Genomic DNA, 19,673 nt, shown 5'->3' with positions numbered 1-19,673 from the left:
CCTGGATGTTGTGCTCTATGACTGCTGATCATTTCATTGTTCAATTAGCTAATTCCGGAACGACTGAAATGAAGGAACTCATAAAATGCAGCTCCTGTTACGACACCGGAGCGATCAGACTGCCAACGAGCTCGTCTAGCAACGCTGCAAGGGGTTTCTTTCGCGGAAAATTCAGTTTGAGGAACTCAAATAGACGAGCGAAGAAATCAGGGTCTGACGAGTCGATACGAATAACTCGTGAATTGCGGGGGGTACAGCGGGCGCATGAAAGCTCCGCATGCATCAGTCAATCAACTCATGACTCTGGCCGCCAACTATGATATGATCGAGCCTTTCTCCTGGGGCAAACAGAACGATGACTAATCACTCAAGAGGGTATTTTCTCGCTGAAAGCAGCCAGAAGAGTGGATTCTTCCTAGATTCTCGATCTGACGGGTTTTGGGCTCAATGAGAATGACGGAACATATCTGCGAAGTCATTGAAAGTCGCGGGGTGTCCATCTATGACCTTCCTTCAATGGTAAAGTGTGAATTGAACTGAATCGAATCTGACCTATTCTTGGAGAACTAGCTAAAGCATCGTGATTATTCCGCTGCGGAGGGCTCTTAAGTCACGAATTCATGTCCGACCTTAGGGGAACAACTTCACGGCGCGAAATGGGACGAGGCCCTCCGCGATTGAACGATCGACTCCACTCGAACGTCTTCAGTGCCTTGGAGCGAAGCACTACTCCAGACGTTCCAGAGAGCTCAAGCACCTATGGATTGCGCAGGCGATGAGCTCCCCAAGTCTTGAAGTCGGAGCATCTCCTGCGCATACATACTTCTCGATTGCTAGGACCCCTCTCAATCTCTGATTGTGTAATCGAAGAGGTGAACCTTCCTCTTATAGGACCAAAGCTCCTCCCCCACTCCCGAGTCAAATGGGAGATATCTCCGCTGCTACATTCGAGTTTCACGAGGGGAAGTCATGCATCAGCGGCACATCTGGCATCTTTTCTCTACGTCGCGGCACTGCGAGCTCTCCTGTCGCCCGTGCCACCTTGCCGATTTCGTTTCCGACTTCTTCACTCTTCTGGTCGGAAGCCGCGAAGTACTATCCACCGACATCTCTGGGTCCCTGCTCCCAGGCTGCGTAGGAGCCGGTCTGCCGGAGATTCCTGGAGTGATGTTTTCTATACTCAGACATATCCCTTTGGAGCGATTGAGAACCATCGGCAATAGAGGAGAGAACGACCTGGCCCGTGTCTCTGAGAATCCTACATGAATCAGGCTTGGAAGTCCAACATTCGGGCGCGGGATTGCGACCCTGCGTTGGCGGGGCTGAGGCTCTAGAGCACCGCTGGGAACACGATTCTTTCTTCCGGTCGCATGCAGGGGCTTCGGACAGGATTCCCGGACGTTCCCCCTCAGACCTGACTCAATTGATTGCTCGAAATGTTCGGGTAGTTGATACAACCAGTTGCCGCGGGAGTTTTCGGGCGGAAGGCGTCTCGATGGGACCTCCTCTACGACGACCCACGATAGATCGAGGTCGATTCGCCCCGTGTGTCCGGATGGATGGATGGTTTATTGACCCTCTCTGATTATATCTCATGTGTCTCTAGCAGGTCGATTCATTTGATATCCTTCTCCGGTTCCGGTGGTAGTCCTCCTCGGTTCCCATTCCTCTAGTAGCGCTTCAGTCCTCGTGATCATCCTCGGCACGCTGTCTTCATGTTGCCCTAGTATGCACGACGTATTCGGCCTCCGGCGGGCTGTCACATTCGAATATCACTTGTTCCAGAGTTTCCTCGGCCTTGCCACATCTTTGGCAGGTTGGATCGATGTTCTTGCAGCGTGACCGATATTTCCTGGTCTGCAAGCCTCCTGCTCTCGCATTCGCAAGGAGGCGACTGCCTTGCGTGTTATCGTATAGGTTCTCGATAGTGCCCCTCGCAGTCTTGAAACTCTTGTATCTGTCTAAGGTGGTTTTACCTGACATTCCGTCCAGCCAATCTGAGTCTAGTTCGGCTCGCGTTGATTCTACTACATATTTCTTGTAGGTTGCCCGGCTTATCCGTTTATTCCTGGTCGGCAATTGCCAGGGCTCCTGACAGTTAAATTTCCACAGAAAGGACTGACGGGCTCATCGTCTGTGATAATTATTGAGCGGATCTCGATCGGGATGAATCCAGAGAGATGAATCATTAGTAAAGGCTTATCTCCCAAATCAGCGGCCTATCGCGGCGGCTGAGAGAGATCACAAAATTAACGTACACACGGGCGGAGATCCTGGGTTTTCGAAACAGACAGCGATTCTCCGCCTCCCCATCATGAAGCGCAATGTAATAATGGGGATGCATTCTTAAGGAGAAGGATATCCGCGTTGCGGAGGGAGCGAGATAATAGAGTTACATCATCACGGAGGTGCATGTGCGCCCCGATATCCGAATGAGGTTCAAACTCTGACAAGTCGATTTCGGGACAATCACACCGCCTTGTGGACGGGAGGTGAAAATAGTCGACGAACCTCATAGCGGTCAGAATGCTCGGGTACAAAATTAGGATACAATTGATGGAGCGGCTCCTGGTAGATAGACGGGAAAGGAGGACCCGCCGGAATCGGTCACATATCGATCGTCATTGTTGCTGAGAATTCATGTATTATGGTTGGAATCGATCGAGTGGACTCGAAAAGTCCTGAGGCAATCAGCACAAACTGATTCAGAATCACTCCTCGTTCTCTGTGGAGCTTCCGTCAATATGTCGACCTCGCGGAGAGTTCCCTGGAATCAAGTCGAGTACGAGCCATCGCCGTTAGCGTAATGAAGCGGCGTCAAATCCGTGGCCCTCGGGCCGCATGTGGCCCGCGAGGTCTTTTTTTGTGGCCCGCCACTATTTCCCCACATACTTGAAGCCGACGACCATTTCGAATGAGTGCTTAGTAATTAAATGAGATCGGTGGAATGAGTCCCTCCGTCCCTCCCAGACCTCCAAAACAGACGAGTTTTCCTCCGATTCCCGGTGGGGTGGAAAAGCATACCTCCATATACGATAGGCATACACGAATTCTCCTTTTTCTACGAAAGTAAATTTTTAATGTGGTCCGCCGGCACATGCGGCGCTCGAATGTGGCCCGCCAAAAATTTAAGTCCGACAACTCTGGTGTAATGGAAGGAACATAATACAGGCCATTGAGTCGCACCTCGTCGAAAGTTCCTTTAATTCCAATACCGGACAGCTGTTTAGATTTCTGTCATCCGGGGTCTCGCGTTTACAGCAAAGGCCGACGGCTGCGGACAACCCTATAATATTCATAAAGCATAGTTTCGCTTCGCGTAGGCTCCGATACAGCCGCAGCTCAGGAAAAGGCAAATCGCGATTCCTAGAAACAAGAGAAACGCATCGAATGTGCTAGTTTCCTCCGCAGCAGCGCCTGACACCATGGACAATACGAACAGGGCAACAGCTGATAAGCTGCTGCAGCTCAGTTTGTCCATCACGATCCTGCGGAAGATAGAGGCGAGGATAAGCGAGGATCATAGCTCATCTCTGACTCGAATATGTATTCAGATTCATATTCTCGGAGTCGAATGATGGCCAACTGTCCCGAGAACATCCCTTGGGAATCTTCATCATTCGAGTGTTCCAAAGCCATTCAGATGAGGTTTCGGAATGAATATTGGAGGTCACGCTGATACCTGGACTCGATGGTATTTTCACGCGACTTCGGAAACGATAATAACTGACAGATTCCGCTCAAATCATCGAAAAGGACTCGATCATGCTGAAGGTTCGTATTGAAGGAATCTGGCGCACAATCGCCGCACACGTCGCTACGGAGTACTCGAGTACTGTTTGTGTGCGCATTGATCGCGGCGGAAACGACAGGAAAGAGGAGGGAGCACCAGATAATTGCTGATGGAAATGCACCGAGTCGGTGAAAAAAAAAAGCTCCACAAGAAGCAGACGAAATTTCGTAGTACTTGGTGGTCTGCAAGTGTGGTGGAGCAAGGGACTAGGGCAGGCGGCAGCACGACAAACAACAACCACAGAGCTCCGGCGGACGCTCCCGATCCGCGCGGGAGGGAGCATGTATTTAGACGCCTCTGTCAGACTGCGGAATCCACAGAGAGCCGAGGAATCGATTGGGTCTGACTTTCCTCAATCAGCATTGAGATCCCCAGCTGTCCGATGAATAGATTCCTCTTTGAAATTATAATTTAATGATCAGGTTGCTCTCTCGTTCTGTGCTTTCCTGATCGAAAGGTTCAGGACCGGGAGCGCGCCGGGGCACGGGAATTGTCACCCAGACGAGAGCTTCTGAAGATTCCTCGTCCGGGAGCGAGAAAGCTTTCATACGTTCATGATTGACGCACTACCGACGGCACAGCTGTGACCGTTCTGTCAACTTCGATTTCTCAATGAAGAATCAGCCACAAATCATAGGCCATTGAAAGCCATGAGTCATCACTGAATCTTATTTACAACGGATTGTGATGTACTCGGAGAATGGCACCGCAGTCTGCAAGACCAGGGGTTTCTTCAGTTATGCTTCGAAGGTGACCATGGCGGGTAGCTCGGGATTAAAGAAAAATCGCGCTCCCCCGAACGCGCAGAACTCCGCATCAGCATCGGCATCGCGTCGCCGGAACTCGGTGCAGGAGAGGAAAATACGATCATTGCCGCCAAGCCCGCTCGATCTCGAGTGACGAGCAAAGATCATTCCCATAAGGACTCCTGATCGTGAGAGGCCTGGCTCTTTCTTCTCATGAGCCACTCCGTCTGAGGAGAGACTTGTCTGCGATCTAGAGAATCGGGCAAGCATACTACTGCGAGGGCTGAGTTCCAAAGCATTCCATGGATTGAGAAAACTCTCCCCGTTGCTTCGCCGCTACGCTGTCTCCGAAACTCCGAACATCTGTTTGATTACTGTAAACAGAATGATGACGCGCCTATCAGCTGTGCCGAAGCTGCGCAGTCCGTCCCCTCCTCCCTCCTCTAGAAGCGAGTGAGCGAACCAGACAGCCAGCCAGCCAGCGAAATAGCAAGCAACAAGGAGTTGAGGACTCACTAGTCTCAGGTAACGGTCTGGAGCTGCTCGGAGTTCGGAGATGATCTACTCAACCGCCGGAACTCAGTGGTGACGATGTCCCCGATGATTGAGATGGGAGAACATCGCCAGGGGCGGAAACGGAGTGTGTCTCCCACCCCGGAGACGGAGCTACGATCCCATCCCCTCAGCAACGGGTATACCAATCATGTTCTGGACCCAACAATAGCCCCTGTTGCTGAGAACCTCATCAACAAAATGTTACCCAAAGAGCTCTTGTTGAAAGTGTTCTCGTTCCTTGACATCGTCACTCTATGCAGGTGAGTGATCATCAAATGCTTCTCGGAGCGTCCGCTGTGTCGATGGCTTGGCTTCCGATTTTTCGCACTATTCGGTGTCGGAGCTTCTCCGGACTCCGACTCCATGGTATGGGGAGATCTCGTGGTGGTCTTTGTTCTGAGGCTGCTGACATGTTTCAGTCGGAAACCTGTGCGGAAATTTCTCAGCCCCGAGCGGCCTGTTTGCCCCGTTCCTTCTTCCCTGATTCCTCGAAATTCCGTCGTTCCTCCTGGCATTAATTAGATTCATAATTCAGCATGGGATTTCGTGCGGAATTCGGTCGCAAGTTCCATCGAGTCCGGAGAATCCGAAATGAATTCTTCCTTTTTCTCATCAATCGCTACTGCGACTGATCTCTCCGAAGAGCCTTCCGTTTTGAGTTTGTAGGATTCACCACCGCTCTCGTTTCTGGAATCGCCGGCAGGACGTTTCCGTTCTCTACGAGATCGACTGGAAGGGAGGCTTAGAATAGATGCTTCTATTCCTTCGAGTTCTGGAGTGGATTCCGTAGGATCGGGATCGAGGTCTCAGCCTTTGTTCGATTCCTGAAAATCTCAAGCAGGCGCATGAAACGGTTCTGACGCGATCGAAGCTCCATCGGAGAATACACGAGTCCAGCAATGGACTCCGGTGAATGCACTCTTCTCCGAACCTTCCCCCTGGACTCTCTGACGGATGGGTCCGCCTTAGACTAGGCAATACCCGACTTTGAACTCTGTGTGAACGGAGCCATGAGCCAGGGCAGAGTTTTAAATTCGGTCCTCAGATCGTATGCCGAGCTTTCCCGTTGCTTTCGCAGCGAACAAATAAGATGACTGAAGTGCGCGTCGGATAGATAACCATAACCATGAGATATAATCCGCTGCTCTTTAAGGAAACTCGGAAGCACCTACCGACCGCATTCCAATCCCACCCGATGCCTATTTATAATAAATTCATTGATAGGGAGAGCTATTTTCGATTTCATTACATTCAGCCGCTGAGTCGAGCGGACTCTCAACATCCCGGGTAGAGAATATTAGAGACCCGGCGGAATGTCTCTTTGACGAATGTCGCTTCGATAATTTCAGGTGCGCTCAGGTCTCGAGGGAATGGAATCTCTTAGCAATGGACGGCAGCAATTGGCAGAATATTGATTTGTTCAGGTTCGTATTTTTCGCAGGTTTGCAGTATGAGGATTTTATCACGGGCGATCATCGATCGCGAAGAGCTGGCTATCGAGTGACGGGCTGACGATCTGGAACTTTTTCTCTTCCCAGTTATCAAAAGGACATAAATTGTGACGTCGTCTCCTACATCGCTGGTCGCTGTGGGAGGTTCCTAACAGTGATCAGTCTCAGAGGATGCGAGGACATCTCAGGCGAAGCCTTGATTCAATTTTCGGAACACTGCCCCAATATAGAGAAGGTTTGTCGGGGCTGTCGACTTTGGAAAATTGTCGCATCATACTACTACATAGTACTACCGAGTGCTCGGAGCCAGAACGTCGAAGTCCTCCTAGTCCGGGGAACACCCCTTAGGGAAGAGATCTGGCTGATAGATGGAATTTCGTTCACAGGTAGTTTTGTCCTGTTGTCGGAAAATAACAGATGATGCAATCGTTGCCCTGGCCAAAGCATGTCGCCGCTTGCACTCGTTGTACATCGATTCCTGCGTCGAGTTGACGGATCGCTCGATTATGTCGTTCAAAAATTTGAGAGACGTCAATATCTCATGGTGCAGAAAAATAACACAAGAAGGCATCGGTGAGCGAAATCAGCGTCTCAATCGCTGACGGCGACGTTTCATTCATTAGTGCCTCCGACGGCTAGGAGTTGCGGAACCAGAGCTCATTCTATTCGCTTTCAGGAATGCTGGGAAGCGAACACTTGGTCCGCTTCACGGCTAAGGGTTGTGCTGGCGTTACAAACGAGGCGATGTCGCGTCTCGCGAGCTCATCGCCGAAGCTCGAGGCACTCGACCTGCAGTGCTGTCCCTATGTCTTCGATGCCGCCATCATCGCAGTGGCGCAGAACTGTCACGAGCTGCGAAATCTCTGCGCGTCGGGCTGCTCGAACCTCACAGACGCCTCCACTCAAGCCTTGGCGCAAGGCTGTCCCAAACTGCACACGTTAGAAATGGCTAGCTGCAACCGATGCGGAGACGCCGGCTTCGTTCCACTGGTTAAAGCCTGTCACGAGTTACGTCGTTTAGACCTGGAAGAATGCGTTCTTATCACTGATAGCACGCTCAACAGTATAGCTTTGTCCTGTCCGTTCATGGATAGTTTATCGCTTTCCCACTGTGATCAGATAACCGACCAAGGGGTATTGAAACTCTCGCAGAACTTACTCAGACTCACGGTTATTGAGCTGGACAACTGCCCCTTCATCTCTGACATAACTCTCGATTGCCTGGTCGATTGCTTCCCGGCGTTGCAACGAGTCGAACTGTACGATTGTCAGCTGATCACACAGGAATCGATAAAGAAATTCAAGGAGCGGAGGCCCGGGCTCAGACTCCACACGTACTTCGCTCCAACTACTCCTCAGCAGACGGAGCCGCCTGGGGGAGTGAGACAGCGATACTGCAGGTGCTGTGTTATAGTTTGACGCTCTTGCTACACCGATCTGTAATCATCACTCGTTTCCGTGAACCATCATCGAAGGAGCAATCGAACCAACGAGCAACACTTCGCATTGCAATCAAATGTTTTGGTTCTGACGGAGCCGCTGCTCCCACGAAGACGGTACACGTACACACTCATTTCGATCGACCGTATTCCGTGTCATTCACTGTATTCGGATCTTGGATTTGAATTTAGGATTTAACGTCTTGCGGATTGAATATCTCGAGAGCTCGGTGGCTAAAGATATGAGAATGAGTGATGACGCGAGAGGGGCAACGCCGATATGGCCACGGTGAAAGGTTGAATATTTCGCGGGGCAACGTTACACGGAAGACTCCGAGAAATATCGGGCGTCTCGAGCATGGGGGCTTTTTTAGAATTATGTCGTTCCTCGAATCAGCCACTCACTCAGTCCACGAGCGGCCCCGTAACGAGCTTTGTTAATAGTGAATATGTAACTGTGAAGTGACTCCGAATTCGGAAGTCGCAGAAATCTTCGCGATAATTACGATGTCTGAACTGAGCACGGCATTGACGATATCGTTCCTCTACAAGGAATCTTCAAGGAAACTCGACATCAACCCTACAATGGAGCCTTCGCGATGTACAGGAGGTGCCTCCTCTTATCCGTGTTCGAGTGTCGATGCGAGGCGAAGTTCCGTGCGAGGGCCAATAGTGTATTTTCAAAGGCGGAAAACTTTGTATCGCTTACGAGAATGTCGACGACGAACATAAGTATTTTCCATGGATGGCGAGGACTTGATATTTGTAGACTATTCCCCCTCGGGATGTGGAGTTCTCAATTTTGGCCCCGAGCATAGGTGGAGCATGTTCTTGAGGGACCTAATGGATTTTGAGACGAGCCATTACGCCTGTCGTTGAGAATCGAGACGTCGCTGTACTTTTGAGAATCGAGACAACAACTTCATTGTGTACATTGAATAATATGGATACGAATGACTTTGATGCGAAAGCGATCTTCTTTATTCGGATATCCGTTTCATGAGGTTCTTCTGTAGCCTGCAGGAATAAACACCTCTGCCTGTCGGATGAACGCAGTCTGTTTTCATTCTGTGAGATGAGACCGAACCTGGAAGCCCTTCACCCGAAACTACCCTCCGCCCTGCGAAGTTTGTATACTTTCCGGGTTTCCACTAAGCTTCTAGATTGATACGATCAATATTCGGCCGATACATGAGGAATCGGGAGTAAAAATCCCGTCCTCAGGAAGGAGCTCGGCGCTTCTAGTGAACCTCGCTCCCTCCGCGCTCGGGAGAAACCTCGACTACGTTCGCCTGAAAGTCGCCTGATAGAAAGGGGTCGAGAATCAGGGCGGAAATCACCATCATGTTCGAACGTGAGGAAAGAAGGTCGGAGGGCGGGAGTCTTAAATTCACTTTTCTTTATTGAGCGCAGCTATGAACTCTTCTAGTTTCTCCTGAATGGCGCGGACCCTCTTGAGTTCTTCGGCGAGCTCAACTCGTCGCCCCGTGAGAAGCTCTTTCTTCACTGATGTGTCTTCGCCGAGGTCTTCCAATATCTCCTTGACCTCTTTCTCTAATCTCTTCGTTTCCCGATTCATAACCTGCAGTGAGAGAGGATTGAGAGAGTCTGCTTTCCCTTGAGGTTCGGAACCCAATCAGAATAGCGAATCCATTGGGTCTAGTATCCATCATTCGTACCATGGGAAGAAAGGGACAGGAGAGCTCGACTACCAAGGTAACAAATATATAATCCCTTGCCTGTTGACGGAGGACATTCGATGTGGTCTGGATCATCCTCTGTATTCGCCAAAAAAGCACAACGTCTGGACATTTGGCAGCTTCATCATCGGAGCCCTTGTGGTAGGCGTAGAACAGTCGACTACAGTCCTTCGTACGTTCGGAAGCATATTTCAAGAAATGGTAGCGATAGACAGGATCCCAGGTTTCCTTGATTTGTCTAAAGATCGGGGAGCACAGCATTAGAATTGAGGAACCAATGACGGCTCAGATATTACTTGCGGAACGTCAGGGAATAGTACAAACGATAGCCGGACTCACTTATAGTCTACGCTCTGATAGCCTTTCGACTGAAGATTTTTTCTGATGGCTGTCAGTTCTTCTTGCGTCAGAGCAGGGCCGTGTTCCTGTAAGGGAATGACGAGTGAAGTAGATCACCCCCTGCGGTTTTGATCACTCTGATTTCCGGAGCCGGTGTCTTTCGGTGAACTCACTCTGAAAAATGTCTCAGGCTGTCTGAAAAGCATGGCCTCGAGCTCGGTCTTGATGGCACACTTGACGTTTTGCTCGGGACTTCGATACTTCCAGTAGAGCCACTGTTCGTAGAATCCCGGTCCGACCATTTGATACACTCGATCCTTGGCATCGGTGAACTTCGTCTTGAGAACTTCTTCCATGAACTGTACACTGGTATCCCACTGATGCTTGTCGTGAACACAACGGTCCTCGAGAGCGTTCAGCTGGATCAGACGTAACGTCTCAATGGACTTCTCCTCCCAGTTGTGTCTCGTGACCAATTCTTCGAGGACTCGTAGCATGAGCTTATCGTAGATCTGATCGTGACCCTTGCTTTGCTTCGTGGCTTCGATCATCTTCTGCAAGGTTTCCTTGAGAGCGAACCAACCGACTTCCATGGATACTTTCGGGAGAATCTTCTCGACCCACAGCTTGAGTCTTATGTCGGCAGCGGTATTAAACGTCCCGGAGTTTCTCGTCTGCGCAGCCGGGAAGTATATGCTGTCGAAGACGTGGCTCTCCACTTCCTGCCAGAGCCGAATTTGAAGGGTTCGCTCCCATTCTTTGGGCGAAAGCTGGGAGAGATGAGCGACTTCGTCGAGTAACTCGCTCCTAGCACGCTCAAATAGCTCATCGCGATCGAGTTCCCTCTGTCGGGGAAAATTGTTCTTCCACTCTGCTTCCAAATTGAATCTGGGAAAAATTGATATCGTTGAAAATTATGATTTACATAGCTATAAGTACAAGCATGAGAGAATTATACGTATGTTTCTGTCTGGTATTCCGCCGATGCCGGGAAGAAGCGCCCGGAGACAGCGGAAGGAAAGTCTCGAGTATGGCTAGCAGCACATGACATTTCAGTTATGACGTACCTCTGAGCTTTGAACGTTTCACTCTGCTGCTCGATGCTGTCTCTCACCATTCGCCAGAAACATTCACTGACACTCAGACTTAGATTCTGCGTTGTGCACTGCGACGTATTGAGGACACCGTCGCGACACAGCTTGCTGTTTAGGAAGAATTGCTCCTCGTACGCCTTGATATCCTCGATGCGGTCGTCCTTGCCCCCCTTCCCCGTAACCACCGCAAAATATCCTGTAAGAAAATATCGGGAGCTCGCTATTCGGTAGCAGATGCAGAGACGAGGAGCTCGTCGTAAGCAACCTCGAGCAGGCAGTAGTAGAGCGCATCTTCATTCGATCTGAAGTCTCACCTAGGGCTTTCATGGGGAAGAGTTTTCCGTCCAGGATCTTTTTTATCCTATTGGGATTGGCCATGTTTTTCTCAGCCAAGTCGACCTTCGTCAACACGAATACTGTTCTGGCACCCTCTGGATCCGATCGGCTCACCAGGTCAGTCACCATCGATCTCTCAGCGTCCACCGACCCGTCTTGGATGCACAGAATTATGGCGTTCGGATTGTTCATGTAATATTCAGTCATTTCCCTTATAGATTCCTTAGTTCCTTCGGCCATTTCCGTCGTCGACGTGCTGATGATACCAGGCAAATCGACCAAGACCATCCTTTGGAGTCCTGGGCCTTTGACATTTAGAGAAATGACTTCGTTCGAGACCGTTTTGCCGTCGGCGACGCTCCGCCGCATCCTATACTCGATTTCTCGTCTCAGGTCTTGCAGCTCTTTCTCTTTGGTTAGGTCGTACTCTCGACTCGAATCACTGAATTGTGCGACATGTGAGGCTGCTTCCGAAAGAGTGACCTTCACAGGCGACCGGGTCATCATCTCACCAGCACCCCGCGGGAATATTCTGGGGATATGGAGACCATTATCCACCGCGAGGAAGTTCATTCTTCATCCTGGTAACTCTAGAGTTCGCGAGAGAAAGATGTAGCCGTGGCGAATCAGAGATGAAATCCATTCCGTACCTTGCTTGAGCGATCATCTCTAAAACTGACGTCTTTCCCGCAGACTGATCGCCGACCACGACCACCCTTGGGAGGCTGTCCTGAACGTCGAACCCACATCCGCTGAGCTCGTCCAGAACTTCCGAATACAAGTCGATCAAGGACTTCTTGAGGCTTCGTCTGCTTGAGGCAAAGACAAGGAAAAGGTCAGACATGGTCCACAGGGGATTTCTCGGGATGGGATTGCTCGCTTGCTCAATGCGATTCGCTATCGACCTGACGTGGTGCGCGGATTTCCCCTTCCGGATGAGCAGGATCTCTCGTCGCAGCTCCTTGTTCTCTTTCTCTAGTTTCTCGAGTTCCTTCTGGTATTTCATTTGGAGATGGATCAACTCGTCTTGGAGACTGTTTATCCGTTCCTGCTCGAGACCCGGTCTTGTTAGGAGGAATTTCCATCTCGAGTTGGAAGCGATTCGCTACGGAGACAGAGCAAGCTTTTCCAGGGCATGGGTTCGCGAGGGGATTAGGAGGAGCCAAAGGATCGCGGTGGAACCATCAGGGTATACTACAGCCGACTTGTTTCTACTGATGCATGGGGACACACTGAACGAGTAGTCGCAGAACTTACTACTGGCAATGGTGAAATGAAAAAATCGCAGAACGCCTCTGCTCTGTTCCTGAACGATACCTGCCTGATTCCTTACCTGGTCCGTTTTTTGCCGCGGGGCTTTTTCATCTCCCGCAAAGAGTCCTGCAGCTGCTGCCGCCATGGTCTCGATATTATTACCGTTAAGATCTGATGCCGGCGAATCTAAGTGAACTGCATTCAACCAGTTGACAAAACTGGCGACACGATCTGTCAATGCTTCCCCGCCTGGAATCGAGAGTGAGCTCAAGTTTTCAGCAGCTCGGTAGAACGAATGCGGAGAAACTCATCAAAGGAAGATCGTCGACTTGAAAATCACTCACTTTTCAATTTAGCATTGTTCACGGTTTCCCGCATTTTGGAGACACTTTCATCCGACGGTAAGAGGTCCTCAACCCACTTGGCATCTGGGAGACTCTTCTTGAATTCTTCATACCTAGGATGTTATTCAGATTTCAGATGCGATCTCATATCATTGAAATAATGCGCTAGGTTCGTCCCTCCAGCATTCGATGGCGGCCTTACTTGTTCGCGATATTCGCCGCGCCGGCCACCGTTCCGCCCAGAACGAGATACCGCAGTTTCAGAACGTGTCTTAGAGCTCGCGCCACCAAGAAGATCCCTCGTTGCTGCTGAGTAGCGATCAGCTGTAGGAGGAGAAAGATTGATTGAGCCGGTCTCAAAGACGCATCGATGCCGCCTTCGGTCGAATATGATATTCACTCGTTGAGCGGTTGCATGCTTAGCAGCGCGAAATGCTATCCGACGAAATCAGAGAGCCTCCGCCGGACCGACCACCTGAACAACGCGATTTTCTAACTCTAGAGACAGCGAGCAGCGGATCAGAAATCGAGTTCACGACCCTCTTCGAATTTCACTTGCAAGAATTCTGAATCTCCTCGATGAATACGCATGCCGCGCGAGTTCTCGTCTACTTACTAGAGGCGAAATCCTCCTGTTTCCTTGGGGGTTCGACTTGGGTCGGCGCTTGAGGGCGTGATACCCCCGGGCTCCGACAGCCCTCACCGCCTCGCCGCGACAACGGCTCAACATTTCGTAGCTCCCAGATCCACCTATCACGGTTTCAATTCATAGTGTGAGAGAAAAACTCCAGTAATCGAAACGGAGCTCCACGATCGGTCGCGATGTTCTTGTCTTCTGAAAGTGTTCTTGAAAACGCGTTGCCATCTACCGCGACCATTCGGTGGTATATGTCAACGTCGACAACCTCTCGTAGCCTCCAAGTCTGCGCAGGATTATAGCTAATGCATTTTCCGCTGGGCTGTGGCGTGGCCTTGAGTAAGGTTTCATGCAGTCTCTCCAGCTTCAGATGACATTTTCTTGGGCTGAGAACTCAGGGACAGCGCGATGGCGTTCTTTCTCAATCCTAGGTATTCTTCTCTCAATCGCTCGTCTCCGGTCGGATAGAGAGGAGATCGGAGAGATGGCCCCCACAAACACGTTCCATCTGTCAAACTCGGGAGGCGGGTCGAATGAAAATCTTCGGAGGGAAGATTGGAGTCCCGACACGTTCCCTTAAGCTTCGCGCGAAGGCGGGGGAGAGCTCCCCCGGCCGAAAGGACTCATTCCGCGCGATCGCGTCAGTTACTCGCTCTGGTTCGATATTCAACGTAGTTGGAGCAAGGACCGAGGCGGATGGTCGTGCTCTTGGAAAGGCCCTGCCGCATAGGAACGGTCACGCGACTGTTCGTGGGTGCACCCAGACATTAGCGGGAGTGATCGAATGAGACCGAGATCTCGTCCGTGATAATTTTTCTTGTGTTCGCGCTCTGTATTCATCCTGCGAGTTCATCTCCCGTAGTAACCTTCTCGCGAGATCAAAATGAGGCCCCCGACGATTCGATGTCCCCTATTCTTATTGCATCGTCGATGCTATCGTTCAGAACGAAAGATGGATTCAATTCATAGGTGATAAATAAAGATCGCAACTCCTGGGGAACACTGTGGACTGCTGCGCTTTTTTATCGAGTTGGAAGTCGGATCCCTCAGACGCTGGACTTCTGCAGAAACCCGATTCTGAAAAATTTTGAGATCTGGGGGACCGTGAGCTGAAACCCGGACATCGAATGCGGAGAACTTTCTCGCTTCCTGCATGATTGAAAGGAGCGCCGCTCCGCGCGGTTATCCAATTTGGGAAAGGCCGAATCAATTTGTCCTCGTGACGAATCAACTCAGGTGGACCGAGATATAATATTTCCCAAGTGACACTTGAAGTACTTCGCAACACTTCTCACAACATGAAGTTCTGCGAGAGTGTGCTTCGATCACGAGTTGTCGAACCTATCGCGCGCTCTTTTTTGAATGGCACCTCTGAGGCAGCGCTCCGGATCGAAGCCAATAGTACCCCCGTATCCACCGCAATTCCACCCACGATTGCTGGCGCAAAAACCTTCTGCGTAGTTGGTTCGACTCCATCCAGGAAACAGTGGCGATGAAATTCAAGAAATCTCCGTCGAATCCTGGGAGGAGCGGAAGTGCTACGACGCCATATTGACTTTGCGGTGTCTTTGAGAACTGCAGCAGCACACACAGCAGAGAGGGCGCGCTCCGATCGGTGAAACTTGCAGCGAAACTTCTTGAATTCCTAAGTCGAAATGGCACCTCCCGCATATTCTGACCTTGGCAAACAAGCCCGTGATATCTTCTCGAAGAACTATCTCTTCGGTGTGGTGAAACTTGAGAGCAAGACCAAGTCTCGCTCTGGCATCGAGTTCACCGCTGGTGGAACTTCGCTCAACGATACTGGCAAAATCGACGGCTTCCTCGACGTCAAGTATAAGATCACCGAGCACGGTATCACCCTCAAGGAGAAATGGACAACCGACAACAACTTGAGCACCGAGATCACCGCTGAAGATTGCATCACCAAAGGACTCAAGCTCTCGGCCAATGTCAACTTCGCCCCTCAGACTGGTGAGTTTGGGGGATCGGGCTGGAATTGCGGAGAATTCTCGCGCGACAATCGCGAACATCCGCCTAAGCGTGCACTTCAGCTTAGGCGTAGACTCTCTGAATCCTTGGAAAACCACGTGGTGTCCTTGAGTGACCCTGTCTTCATGACGCTCCCTTAATCGCGCTGCGCTTCTCGCTCTTCTGGATCAAAGGATGTGGCCGATAGTTCATCGACGCTTGTCCGCAGCGGTCTTGACGATCTTTCCGGAGCTTCGGATGCGGATCCTTAGCGTGACCGCGCCCGGAGCTCCAATGACCTCAAACCTCACCCTGGAATAATAGGAACCACGCTATACTGCGCGATCACTCTCAGAGTCGTAGCATCGCGCTGATCGACGGGAAGCTGAGCATTGCTGAAAATCGAATTTTCGAGAGAAATGAGCGACTTCCTTTCTCGAATGGGATGGGAGCTGCCGAAGTGATCTCTAACGGAATTGAGTTTAGGCGCAGGCTCGAGCGCTCCGCCTCACAACCTCCCCGTAGACTCCCCCGGATTCCGATTTCAATGCTTAAAACTCCGCATGCCCGCCCCGAGCCTCCCCGCGACCCTCGAGCAAACATGCACCGACTTGACCAACTCTCTTGATCTTGCTCTCCCAGTGTACATGTTGTTCCGAGGTCCCTCACGATTCGAGCGAGCCGTAGCTCTGGAACGCCCAGAGTCGGCGAGTTCTCGAAACATCCGGAACAGTTCTATGCCACGGAGGGCAAATGAGCGCGTCGGAATCCTTTCCATCAAATATGATGACGACGGCAATCATTCGAGCTGCGATGAATCCCACGGAGAGAAAACGGCGCTCGCGTCGGGAATTCGCTGCGTGTACATGGAGCTACCGTTACGGGAGCTGGATCAGAATGGGGATTTCGAATAGAGTACTCATTATAGGCGTGAAGGGATTCTCTCTGACTCTGGCAAAGAACATTCAGAATTTGAAGAAGAACAAGCTGACGCTCAACTGTCGAATCACCTCGAAAGACCCAGGTCCGAATACCAGAATTTATATGGAGCTTATCTTCACTTGAGTCGCAGACATTTTTCCCTCGCGGAGATTGATGGCTGATCCTTCCTCTCTGAGATAATCGCTCGGAACTCATCGATTTTGAGCTCATGTTTCCTTTCCGAAATCTTGCAATGGGGTGGGAAAACTTTCCACTGCTACGGTTCTCGATTGAGGCTCTCCGAGCGTGACTCAACGCAGTCTCTACTTGCCAGACGGATCCCGTGGTTCATTGCTCTTTTCGACCCGCTATACTCTGTCATGATGATTCTGAGGAGCTTATGCGTCGAGACTGCTTGCTTCAATTCCGTCGTCCTCCCTGTATGTTGTCGGAGTGATATTGAGTACTGCAATTGACGTTCCAACTTACAGGCAAGAAAAATGCTGTCGCATCCGCTGGATTCAAGGGAGAATGCGTCAACTCTACAGCCGACGTCGACTACAATGGCGGCTCGCCTCTGGTCAACGCTACAACCGTACTCGCGCATCAGGGTTGGCTCGCTGGTTGTCAGGTGAGCTAATAGTGGATTATTTCGGTTTGTCGCTGTGGGCGAAAATGTCTTGAAAAAGAGTCATGATTGACGAGCAGATATTTCTGAATCCTGTATCGTTTGAACTCGCCGAAGGGTATCTCGACTCTAAACACGAGCAACGAACTTTTCGTGGGGCAGATCAGCTGCAATCCCTTTGCGGAGCCGGAGCAAGCAGCATGGAAATTGGATGGACGGAGCAGCTTAGAAATCAGATTTGCTGCGCCAAGGAGAGCTCACTGAGGGAAATCATGGCGACGGACGTTTTGCTATATGGGTCAAATCGCGAGAAGGGGCCCCGATCGTTATTCAAAGCATATGACATACATTCTCCCATTCTGAGACCTTACTGCCAAGGCTGTGCATGAAACTGACTCAATCTGACGCCCCATCGAATATTAGGGACAGCGATATTCGATAACTACGAATCGATTTGCCTTCGAGTCGTTTCTTTGCTCGAGCGAGTGCCAGACGCCCGACCCCTTATCAGAGGACGATTCATCCATTGCTCGCCTTCCATTTCAGCTTGGCTTCGATACGTCCAAGAAGAACCTGACGAAGGTCAACTTCGCCGTAGGATACTCCAACGACGATGTCGTACTCCACTCGAATGTCAACGACGGCAAAGTCTTCGGGGCTTCCGTCTACCACAAAGTGCGTCCCGATCTTGCGGCCGGTTTCTCTATCAACTGGAACCAAGGAAACCAAGCTGCCCAGTTCGGCGTCGGCGGCGTGTACACTGTCGACAGGGATACCTCTCTCCGCGCGAAGATCAACAACCAGGGCTCTCTCGGTCTCGGACTCACACATCGTCTCCGCGATGGTGTCGAGGTCACGCTTTCGTCGAACGTTGACGTTAAGAACTTCAATCAAGGAGGTCACAAGCTCGGTTGCGGACTCAATCTCGAGGGTTAACTGCTTGGGCACTATCCACTGAAAAGTTTCCACTTCCTTGTGTCCGAAGTGTGACCTGAGAGTAAAATGTATTTTGAAACAACAGCTGTTGAGGGTGTGAGACTGAAGAATGTTTAGCCATAGGAACGCAAAGCAAACCCGATCAGGAAGGAAGTTGCACTCGAACGGTGGAAGAGAAATAGAGTTCATAGACCGATGTCTGTTGAAGTGAAATTTCGAATGCTTTCGCTGCGGAAACCAAAGCAGGAAACAGTTGGTTCATCATTTGTGTACCGTCTCGCTTCTAAGAATTAGTCGGACGATACCTCGATATAATGAATAAATCATTCTCCTCGTAGTATTCCTCACCACCAAATCGTGTCCTGTTCAACCGTGCCTTGAACGTTGACGATCACGTTCCGTCTTCGTCAAATGTCTGCTGAGAACCCACGTCTTACTTCGGAGAGAGACCGCGCGGAATCTTTAAAGACCGCACTTCGAGAGCGGAGATGGATCTGAGGGCTCGGAATTTACGTGATCTAGTTGTACTCTTGAGTGCTCTGCGGGGAACGTCCGCGGGTGTGGCTCCCGTACGGGGAACACTCCAATGAATGGGAAATTGATCCAGGAGAATTGAACCCGGAGCATTGCAGTTCGAATCCCCGCTACCCCGGGAGGGAACTTTAGCGGAAGTAAGGTTAAGGCTGAATCGGAAGAGTATAGCGCTCATTTTCACTCACGAGATCCCAATTAGATCTCCGGCGTAGCCTTCCGGCTTACGATGAGGGATGTGTCTATAGAACATATTGGAAGGGCTCAGAGAACAAGCGTACACCGGCCGAAATTCGAGGAATGTAGCCTACTTCGTCGCTTCGCGTGGGGAAACGCGCCCGTTTCGATAGAGTATTCTCGGTGTGGGCGCGCTCGAAGGGAAGACCGGGTTAGGTTGCGTGTCCTCCGATTACGACTTCTCCTGGTTCTCGAGAACTTCACCGCCGTGTTCCAACTTCTGCGTCTGTTGTGTGAAATTATCATGATCGCTGCTGGCGACTAGCGGAGAGCTTGCCAGAGCTATGGTTTTTCTGAGCATCAACACGGGTACCCCAAGAAGGAGACACGAGCACTAGGAGAGTTCTCTCATGCTGGATATCGTATACCAATCCGTTCGATTTCCAGCATCCCAGCTCAGCAGTCTCTAGGGGAAAGAAGATCTCTCATGGATAGAGTGTTGAAGTGGAAGCTCGGGTTGAAATGACGCTTCGATATGCACGAGCAATCATCTGCCTTCTCCTCCCTGAGAGCTCTCGCCCCTCAATGCACGATATGCTGCAAATTCAAGAATCACTAGAGCTCGCCCTTCCATGCGAATATATCAGGTACACAGCTCCTACTTCCCGATTCCCAAACTTCCCAATTATATTCGGAATCCAATCTCAATCCATTCGGAAAGAGGCTATGCGTCAGATTGGCGGTCAGAGCGTACGAGACGGACCAGAGGCTAGAGGCTAGAATGTCACATTTTAGAGCTCGTAGGCGAGGTGCACTCCAAA

General features: G+C 50.7%; 3 protein-coding genes across 3 annotated transcripts; 2 read left to right on the top strand and 1 right to left on the bottom strand.

Moving 5' to 3' along the window:
* The first annotated feature begins 5,103 nt into the window (after positions 1 to 5,103).
* LOC100909097 (F-box/LRR-repeat protein 2) lies at positions 5,104 to 7,964 on the top strand. Its single transcript, XM_003748015.1, has 5 exons — positions 5,104 to 5,354; positions 6,444 to 6,518; positions 6,633 to 6,780; positions 6,932 to 7,118; positions 7,222 to 7,964. Exons 1-5 carry the CDS (start codon positions 5,131 to 5,133, stop codon positions 7,962 to 7,964), a joined length of 1,377 nt encoding a protein of 458 aa, XP_003748063.1. The 5' UTR covers positions 5,104 to 5,130.
* A 1,402-nt stretch (positions 7,965 to 9,366) lies between these two features.
* Positions 9,367 to 13,916, bottom strand: Opa1 (Opa1 mitochondrial dynamin like GTPase). The gene is made up of 12 exons (XM_018641305.1): positions 13,668 to 13,916; positions 13,254 to 13,375; positions 13,052 to 13,164; positions 12,775 to 12,956; positions 12,359 to 12,501; positions 12,104 to 12,265; positions 11,432 to 11,985; positions 11,091 to 11,313; positions 10,197 to 10,911; positions 10,024 to 10,109; positions 9,724 to 9,922; positions 9,367 to 9,566 (listed from the first exon to the last, which is right to left on the bottom strand). The coding sequence occupies exons 1-12, from the start codon at positions 13,779 to 13,781 to the stop codon at positions 9,375 to 9,377; spliced, it is 2,805 nt and encodes a 934-aa protein (XP_018496821.1). The 5' UTR covers positions 13,782 to 13,916; the 3' UTR covers positions 9,367 to 9,374.
* Positions 13,917 to 15,242: 1,326 nt separating this feature from the next.
* Positions 15,243 to 18,501, top strand: LOC100909239 (voltage-dependent anion-selective channel protein 2). Its single transcript, XM_003748016.2, has 3 exons — positions 15,243 to 15,662; positions 17,072 to 17,211; positions 17,755 to 18,501. Exons 1-3 carry the CDS (start codon positions 15,344 to 15,346, stop codon positions 18,142 to 18,144), a joined length of 849 nt encoding a protein of 282 aa, XP_003748064.1. The 5' UTR covers positions 15,243 to 15,343; the 3' UTR covers positions 18,145 to 18,501.
* Positions 18,502 to 19,673: the final 1,172 nt, after the last annotated feature.

Source organism: Galendromus occidentalis, unplaced genomic scaffold, assembly GCF_000255335.2.
Source record: "Galendromus occidentalis unplaced genomic scaffold, Mocc_1.1 scf7180000077527, whole genome shotgun sequence".
Lineage (NCBI taxonomy): Eukaryota > Metazoa > Arthropoda > Arachnida > Mesostigmata > Phytoseiidae > Galendromus > Galendromus occidentalis.
The sequence above is the reverse complement of the archived record's forward strand: the minus strand, read 5'-3'. Positions and strand labels throughout refer to the sequence as shown.

What these genes read in the sequence shown, in the direction of transcription:
- LOC100909097 (XM_003748015.1), top strand. Translation starts at nt 5,131, where the DNA reads ATGTCCCCGATGATTGAGATGGGAGAACATCGCCAGGGGCGGAAACGG. An exon ending in GACATCGTCACTCTATGCAG is followed by an intron (nt 5,355 to 6,443) that starts GTGAGTGATCAT and finishes CGATAATTTCAG; the next exon opens with GTGCGCTCAGGTCTCGAGGG. An exon ending in ACTGCCCCAATATAGAGAAG is followed by an intron (nt 6,781 to 6,931) that starts GTTTGTCGGGGC and finishes TTTCGTTCACAG; the next exon opens with GTAGTTTTGTCCTGTTGTCG.
- Opa1 (XM_018641305.1), bottom strand. Translation starts at nt 13,781, where the DNA reads ATGTTGAGCCGTTGTCGCGGCGAGGCGGTGAGGGCTGTCGGAGCCCGG. An exon ending in GAACAATGCTAAATTGAAAA is followed by an intron (nt 12,957 to 13,051) that starts GTGAGTGATTTT and finishes TCTCGATTCCAG; the next exon opens with GCGGGGAAGCATTGACAGAT. An exon ending in CTTCCCCATGAAAGCCCTAG is followed by an intron (nt 11,314 to 11,431) that starts GTGAGACTTCAG and finishes ATTTTCTTACAG; the next exon opens with GATATTTTGCGGTGGTTACG.
- LOC100909239 (XM_003748016.2), top strand. Translation starts at nt 15,344, where the DNA reads ATGGCACCTCCCGCATATTCTGACCTTGGCAAACAAGCCCGTGATATC. An exon ending in CAACTTCGCCCCTCAGACTG is followed by an intron (nt 15,663 to 17,071) that starts GTGAGTTTGGGG and finishes TCCAACTTACAG; the next exon opens with GCAAGAAAAATGCTGTCGCA. An exon ending in GTTGGCTCGCTGGTTGTCAG is followed by an intron (nt 17,212 to 17,754) that starts GTGAGCTAATAG and finishes CTTCCATTTCAG; the next exon opens with CTTGGCTTCGATACGTCCAA.